Genomic DNA, 8,372 nt, shown 5'->3' with positions numbered 1-8,372 from the left:
AATAAGTGAGGACCAAGCCTTGTGAAATTTAATAGAAGATGATAGAGCAGACTTTTCAAAGCCTCAAGAAGAGCTGATTCTGATAATACCTTCAAGCTAGCTGAGAGATGCTCAGTTTTCCAGCCCAAATTGTCTAACTTTTGACTAATTCAGAGGAAGTTACTAACAGTAGTGAAGAACTTTCAAATACATGTATTCTTTTGTTCTCCTCAAATCCTACTCTACAGTATGTCTCTATGGAGAAGCTCTTGAAAAATGACCAGAATTATATTCCTCAGCAGGGACACCCGGATGGATACAGAGCACCTGAAATGAGCAGGGGCATAAGTACAGCACATGGTGTAAGATGCCCATGACTGCCTGGGGCTAACCTTGATCTCCTTAGGACTCAGCTGAGCAGCGTTTCGATTGTCTGACTCATCTCCTAGAAGGATGGAAGAGGACTTGTCTGAGTTGAGGGATAATGCTTCCATTTCAGCCAGCTGGACCTGCAGGAAGGGAAAGGAGCTATCACAGGTCATGCCTGGGATCCACATTTCAAGCAGTCACACTGTTTATGGTGGATAAGTGAGAGCCTGTAGACCCAAGATCAATTTTAGGTTATATTCCTTGGATAAATCAGGAACTGCCTAACCCAGACCTGGGTTGGGCAGGAGAATTCCCTTTTTAAGAAAGGTTGAATATACAATCTGCAAGCAGCCCGCTACCAGTCCATGCTCCTCTCGTTCCAGAATTGGAGGAACGAGTCCTGTATCTGTCACAGCGATACAGCTGGCCCAAGGCCCTGCAAGTAAAGCCAGGCAGGCAGACGGGTCCCTCAGGCTGGTGACAGGGCAGCCGGCTCTGCTGAGGGATGAGGAGTGGACCCCTCTTTCTGAAGGCACCACAGACAGCCCTGCTTAAGCATGAAGGTGCTTTCATTCCAGGGAAAGTCATGCCTCTTGCAGTCCATGCCAGTATCATGCTTTTCATATTCTCTTACCTTCATTACTGAAACCCTGTTTCTCTCCAGCTTTCCTGCATCTTGCCTTTCCCCTCCCCTCTAACCTACCCAAGACCTCACCTAACACTGTCTTCCATTCTGTTCTCCATCTCTAATCTCAGCCCTCCCACACACCCATGCTTGAGCTCTCCTGCTTTCTGAAAGCAAGTCTGACCACTGCATTTCTGCCATTCTTGTGCTTCAGCTCTGCTCCAGTCCCATGCCTGACCTTGCTTCATTTTTGGCCTGTTTCATACCACATACGCCCCTCTCTCATCCTCTTTCCTCCAAGCTTTTAAACCCCCTCTGCCTGACAACTCTTTCTCACAATGCCTGAAAAGCATCTTCTTTTTCTACCAGCCTAAGCAGTTTCTCTGTCCCTCCTGTGCTTGGATTTCCATCACTGGTCTCTAGAGTGCCACCAGTTTGCACCACCAGCAGCTAACTCTTGAGAGCTGTATTCTGGGTTGTCTCAGTCGGGACAGCTTCTGGACATGTGTTTGTGTTGGCAAGAGGCAAGTACAGCTCTTGTGCCATGACAGCAGGTGAAACATTTGGAGAGATGACTTTTGAGCTGGAAGTTTAGTGGCTTTGTGCCAATGCCAGAGACTGGAAGAGGTCTCCATCTGAGGGATAATGCGCTTTAAACAAACAGAATGGAAAACCAGAGCTGGATTTAAATAAAGTGCACAAATGACATCCTTATTTGAGATATTATTCTGACACAGGAACATGGTGCTATTCAACCATGGAGAAAGCCCAAAACCAACAACTGCTGCTCAGAGCACGAACACACAGAGAGCCCACAATGAACTGATGCCAGGGATGCTACACAACCACCAGTCAGCAACTACTCGTGTAGAGAAGCATAGTCTTCATTCAGTCCCACTTAATGTATTCATCTATTTCTCTCCCAAGCGCTTGCTACACCAAAACAGCCTTAAAGCCGTGCTTGTAGAGACACGAGCATGACCTGTGGTAACATCTGCGTCTACCTTTGCCATCCACAAAAAAGGATTTCAACAAAAGCCAGAACAGTCTGTTTGTCACTGAAGCGCTTGCTCAAGAATTCTGATCATCCTGGGTCTACACAAAACCCACAATCAACAAAGTCATGATTAAATAAACGGCAGGTGTGGAAACACATTTCCCTGGTGCCCACTGACAAACTCCTACCATGGCTAAACACACTTCAGTCATCCATATACAGATGTCTGTCAACCATCCCAAGAGTGAAACGATAGAAATGACAAGAGACGAGGTTAGCACCATGAAAAAAAGAGGTTTTGTTCTTATTGCTTCCCTTACTGTAGAATATTTTAAAATTTGCTGACTAAAGATGAGGAACAAAAAAAATTTTTTAAATTACAGTGTGGGAGAAGGTTCACTAGATCCAAATCCATGAAACCTGCGAGGAACATCAACCTGAGACACTGAACCATGCACACATATCCCTTAGAAAACAACTAGTTGCAGATATATCTTTAAAAACAGACCCACGATTGCAAAAATCCTTAATTGTACAAATAATTGGTTTGAAAATAAAATATCAGGAGCATAATTGGGAAAGGTGCTGAGCACTTCTGCTCAATGCCACAAAAAGCTTAGCACACATTAATGAGTTTGAGCATATGTTTAAATGTGTGCTCAGCATCTTGATGAATTAAACTACCAAGGAAATTGGAGGGAACATTTTTGGCTAATGCATAATTTTTGTCAGAAGGGCAGAGTTAAGGCTGAAAGGGTGGACAGCAAGCATACTGTTTCTTTCTAATACACACACATTGAAGAGGACTAGATAAATAGTTTTGCCTATGTAACTTGCTGTCAAATGCTTCTGAGACTGTACAATTCTGTCTGTGTACAATACTCATCTGGATATGTTGATGTACCAGAGTGCACTCTAATTTAAATGACTGTGTGCATTGCTGATGTTAGCTATGACTCCACATAGTGATTTACTGTTGAGATTTCCTCTTTGTTTTTACTTTGAAATATGAAGAGAAGGTCATGACCAATCGTGGCTTAAAATCCTAAGGTAGAGTTTGGATTCATATGATCCAAAATAAAACACCTGTATTTTATTACTAAACTCATTCTTGCACAGATAATTTCTTTTCAGTTCCACATTTTAGATGTATTGAAATACCAATTTTGAAAGTAATTTATGGCTCTATAACAGCCATTAGAAAGTATAATCTAAGAATAATTCTTCAGTTGTGGTAATTACATCAAACTCTTTGCTCAGGCTGGGGGTTCCACTTGAAGATTTTGCTATCTAGTTTCTGTGCTGGGAAGGTAAGAAAATGGGCTGCTGTCTTCATTCATAGGCGGGATACTGAAGACTATCAGGGAGGTTTTCAAATGTAGCAAACTAGCTGCAAATGACTTGAGGGCAGTCATTCTGTAATGCCTTAGGAGATCTCATTTGCTGAGAAAGCTGAGCACCAATTGCTGAACATAAAGACTTAAGTAAAGCAGTGGAAATTGCAGTTAATTGAAAACTAGTTATTTGGTTGCATTAATGCAGCATTCATTTGTGAAGTGTCTCAATAACGATAAACTACAGCAATGTTTGCATTTTGATACTTTTGAAAGGAAGCAATGGGGACAAGCAGACAGCTGAGAAGCTGAAAAAAAAATCAGAGCATCAGAACTAGGCATCTGAGGCCAACAAAATATTGCTTTCTTCAAGCATGGATAGAATGATCTGCCAATAAGAGCTCTTTCCCCAAGTTTCCTTGTTTCTTTATAAGCGATAGCAACACGTCGAGTCAGTTATGGGGAAGGAGAGAGTGAGGTTTGCCACTGATGTACCAATCTACTGTCAGAAGAGCCACACTACTTCTACAGGTCTGACCACACAAAATCAGAGCACCTAAATACAATAAAATTATTTCAGAAATAAAATTAATTCTGCTACTGACCTAACCTTTTCCTAGTCCAAAAGACTATTTTGCTCCTTAAGTTTCATAACCTGAAAAGACCAATTGCTTAGGAAGTAGTTTTCCAAAGCATCTACCAACTTCAGTAGCTCAAGTCTAAGCCATTTGGTGTCCTGCTCGTAGCAACAACCCATTTGTCAGCTAACAAACTTTCTCAGTGGGCCCATTTTTATTTAGTTTTTGCTCAAACTAACTGGTTTTCACCACAAACCAATCCTTGCTCACAGACATGACTCTATTCAACAAGGCATTTAAACATGTGCTTAATTGATCAACCTCAATAGGGAATAAGCAAGCACATGCTTAAAATGAGAACAAAACACCAGCTTAAATCTCCCACTGAATTGCTCCTGAGTGCTCTCATTGGAGTGAGATCCTTAGAGTCCTCTGTCCAACATGAGCCTGAACCTAGACTTTTCTTGCAAAATTGAATGCAACAAGAGCTGCCAGGATGCCTTCATAGTAATTTCTCTGCAGGTCATTCAGTCCCTCCTGACCCATGTCCTGTCACGTCTCACTTTTCCAAACATCCACGTGTGGCTGAGGAGGGCAGGCCTGTACTAGAGGCAGTATCAGCACTTCACAACAGATAACAAACACAGGTCAACAAGCTCTACTGTCTACACAATCTACAGTGAGGAGCACACATGGGATGACCTGCGGGCACGTGGGTGTGGGTGTGCAGGTCTGGGGGGGAAGAGTCCCCTCACACATCCTCGTACGCAGGTTACCTCTTGCTTCTCATGGTTACACTTCTCGCACATGGCCGGCGAGGAGTAATGATGGAAGACGGAGCCCGATAGGTTATCGATGATCATTAACTCCCCGTCGAAGGAGTCCTTAATAATTAAAGAGACACTGTCCAGCCATAAGTTCTCCTAGGGGACAAGAAAGGGGGGAGGATGGGAGAGATCATTTTAAGAATGTCGAGTTTTTTGCTTTCAAGTTTCATGTGAATTTGGGGCTGGGTTCTCCACCCTGACTCATCTGGAGCAGCATCTTGTTCTGCAGGTACTTGCACAGGGTCACTGGGGGGAACATTTCCAGAGGGTGTGTAAAGGTGCCAGAGTTCAATGAAAAAAAAAAATAAAATAAGGAGGGACAGTCTTCACTCACTTTCAGTGCTCACGTCTGCCTTCCAGCTCTGCTGGAGTCACTCACTCTCGATCTGCCATTTCTCCTGCACTCTTCTCCTGAGCTCCCCTCTCAAATTTGCTCCTGTCACACCTTTAGCTGATCTGCTCCATCCCTCCTCTGCTGGCCCTCAGGTTCCTACACCATGATGACAATGAACAGGACACACTGCTGTCACAGCCTTGTCCCTACATGATCCTATCAACTCAAAAGTCTACTGCTGAAAGCAAACCTTTCACCCTGAGGTGGAAGACTCTGCTACTGCTAAGCCCTCAATCATCTAAGCTGCCCAGCTACTGCCCACAGCTACTTGCTGCAGTCTGGTCAGTAAGTTCAAAGGTGTACTCACCTGGGCTGGAGAGTAACATCTCACGCACAGATGTCCTTCAGGATCTGTTCTACCACCACCTCCTCCTGTTCCTGCTCCTTTTCCCTGTCCTGAATTTGGAGAGCCTGACTTGTGGGAGCACAGCCCGTGAGTAATTTCCATCTCAAGCTCAGCATCCATCTCTGCATCCTCCTGGGCCTCCTTGTTGCTGTCGTCGAGATGCTTCATGAGCACAGCTACGACCACATTGATGAGGACAAACTGGGCTGTGAGCACAAAGCTGACAAAGTACAGTGGGGAGATGAACTGCAGGTTGCTGAGACAGCTCCGGTCATCGTGGCTGCAGTCGCGCAAGGTATCCTTGAGGGGGAGTTGGGATTGAGAGGGAACGATGGAAAGAAGGAAAGACTAAAGTAAGAACAGAAGCTTGGCTCCTCTTTCTGTCAAAAAGCACTGGTGCCAATGGAAAGAACAAAGCAAACACTTCTATCACCCCATACCTTTTGGCATAATGAGGTCCCAAAGAATCTGGGACATTCTCTGTTAATATGCTGTCTGCTTCAGAGCAAAACCATCCAAAGGCATATGAAGCAAACTTTCAGACCATGATATGTTGCTGCCACCGTAGCCCCACACATGTGAACAAGACCAAAAACGAGCAGGCTGGTACTGCCTTCTCCCATCTATACCCAAAAGCACCATATGTGATGAAAGAACTTTCCTTTCTCCACGTCCTCCAAAGGAAGTATTTATTTTGTATTGTCCTGATAGCTCTGCAGATGAGTGCTGTGTCCAACACACATGTCCTATGCTCAGCTTTGATAACAGTCCTGACTACAGTGGATAGTCCCTCTCAGCCCAAATTATTTTCTTGTTCCTCCCAAGGAAAATTGGCACTTTTCTCTATCAGATGTCTCTAAGGCTAGATGAGCCCAAGGTCTGAGTTACCATGGTGGGGAGAGATACTCTGGACCAAGCAGGGACCTTATCTAGCAACCCAGCTTCTGTGTTCTGTGCTCCTTCCCTTTGCTAGCCCAAGCTCTGCTGAACAGACCACACATCGGAACTTCTCTTTCCCCACAAGGAGGAGATCCTTGCCCCTAAGGCCCAGTTACCTTCATGATCCCATTCCAGTTGTCACCCGTTGACACCTGGAAAAGTGTGAGGAAGGCCATCCCAAAGTTCTCGAAGGTGGCGTGGCGGCTCATGCCCTCGCAGGGGTTCTCATCATTGCACACTGAAAAACAAGGGGAGCGCAGCACTCAGGGGAGGACACACTACCAGCCCTGAGACCAACAGCATGAACTCACAGCCTGAAGACCTCAGGTGATGCATGGTATCAGCACCCTGCCCAATGGTTGGCTGTTGGCCATCAATATGGAAAAATCCCTTTTGGCCGAGCCCCAGGATACCAGGCAGTGTAACTCTGCTGCTGAGGAGTATCCTCCCAACATGTCATTGTGCTGCCTTTCTTCTTGATCAATATTCCATGGCAAGAGATGTAAGTAAACTTTCACAAACTTTTTCTTGTGATCTTGAAGGCAATGTCAGGGACAGAGTGCAGGAAAAGCAAATGTTTAAGAATGTAACAGAAAACAGAGGCTGCTTTTGTTTTGTTAGGTTGTTAAGACAGCAACAATTTAGAGGGAAATTCCTCTTACATCAATTAAGCATAAGGGAGAATAAAGTCCATCAAATAATTCAGTCCCTTTATTGAAGAGCTCTGATTTTGAGAAACCCCAACCAGCATGTCTGTAGCTCACACTGGAGCATGGTCTGCTTGAGACTTACCCAGTTTTCCAAAGAGCTCCACTCCTAGAGCAGCATAGATGAAAAAGAGGAGCATGAAAAGGAGTCCAAGGTTTCCCACCTGAAAGCAAAGGGCACTGTCAGTCTATCCCAAAGCCTATTGCATCTGTACAGAAAGTATTTCTGCATTTCAAAGTCTGAAGAGAACAGCAGTGAAATCCCAGTGTACAAATGCAACCAAACAATTGCTCAACACTTGAGAAATCTTCAGTGATGGCTCCAGTTGCCATCAGGGCTGGGGGAGAAGCAGGCAGGTGGGAAGAGAAGTCATGGAAAAATTAGGGACTTAACAAGTTTTTCTGAACCACTGAACAGTTTCTGATCTGAATGCATGTGGTCACTGGGCCTGTGTTAGGATCATCACTTCAGGAATCTTAATTTAGTTATTGCAACTGCTGTGCCATCCAAATTCAGGAGAGAAATAAGTGATTCAGCCCACCCACTCCCCTGGACTGCCACATCCTGGCTCCCTACATACTCACTGGAAGGAATTATTTCTGATGACTAAATTAGACACCATAGTAAATGCTGTGAAAACACCGTGCTGGGTCTGTGTCTACAGGGCGTTAAGAAAAGGAAGTTAATAAAACTTAGCTGAGAACTACATTTCCAAAGGGCTCTTTTAAATTAAAGCTCTATTCACTATTAAGAATTGCTGCAGTGTAACAAAGACAGGAAGGGAATTTAAACAGAACAACTGGAGATGCCTTGTATGCCATTAGCAAGCCAGAATCCCTGATTTGAGTCTGTGCTCTAGGAACAAAAAGAGAAGTGTCAGGAAGAGGATAAAGCGCAAGGGAAAGGACAGCTTATTTTAAACTATTTCTTTTGGCAAAGCCAATAAGTCTTGGAGATTAATATTACACATAATTCAATTGTCCCCCGAAGACCCGGTGTATAAAATATGGAGACTGGGTTCATTCTTTTAGTGGTGAAAATGGTGGATTTTAGACCTTTAAGTTCAGATTTTTACATAACTCTAAGTATAAAGTGATTTTTTTTATCCTTGCTACACAACTTTATTAAACAAAGCCAACCTGTTATAGGAAGTAGCAAAAGCCAGTTAACAGGAAGTCATAGGCTTTGATGCTGGAGGGATTAACTACTGCTTTTTATTATCTTCCAGGGAATACCTAGAGGCCAAACTTTGAGACATCTGCTTGCTTTGGGGCAG

General features: G+C 44.1%; 1 protein-coding gene across 4 annotated transcripts in view; it reads right to left on the bottom strand.

The window, feature by feature from the left end:
* Positions 1-6: 6 nt before the first annotated feature.
* The window catches only part of CACNA1I (calcium voltage-gated channel subunit alpha1 I), a 160,152-nt gene continuing 151,786 nt past the window's right edge, over positions 7-8,372 (bottom strand). For 3 of the 4 annotated variants that reach the window (XM_017737984.1, XM_017737985.1, XM_017737986.1), the window contains 5 exons: positions 7,181-7,259; positions 6,505-6,626; positions 5,411-5,749; positions 4,659-4,805; positions 7-488 (listed from right to left, as the gene is read on the bottom strand). In XM_017737984.1, the coding sequence (XP_017593473.1) occupies positions 222-488; positions 4,659-4,805; positions 5,411-5,749; positions 6,505-6,626; positions 7,181-7,259 (954 nt within the window). In that variant the 3' untranslated portion in view covers positions 7-221. The remainder of the gene's footprint in view (positions 489-4,658; positions 4,806-5,410; positions 5,750-6,504; positions 6,627-7,180; positions 7,260-8,372) is intronic. The other variant, XM_017737987.1, reaches the window with a different exon arrangement.

This window comes from Corvus brachyrhynchos, unplaced genomic scaffold (genome assembly GCF_000691975.1).
Source record: "Corvus brachyrhynchos isolate BGI_N302 unplaced genomic scaffold, ASM69197v1 scaffold56, whole genome shotgun sequence".
NCBI lineage: Eukaryota > Metazoa > Chordata > Aves > Passeriformes > Corvidae > Corvus > Corvus brachyrhynchos.
The sequence above is the reverse complement of the archived record's forward strand: the minus strand, read 5'-3'. Positions and strand labels throughout refer to the sequence as shown.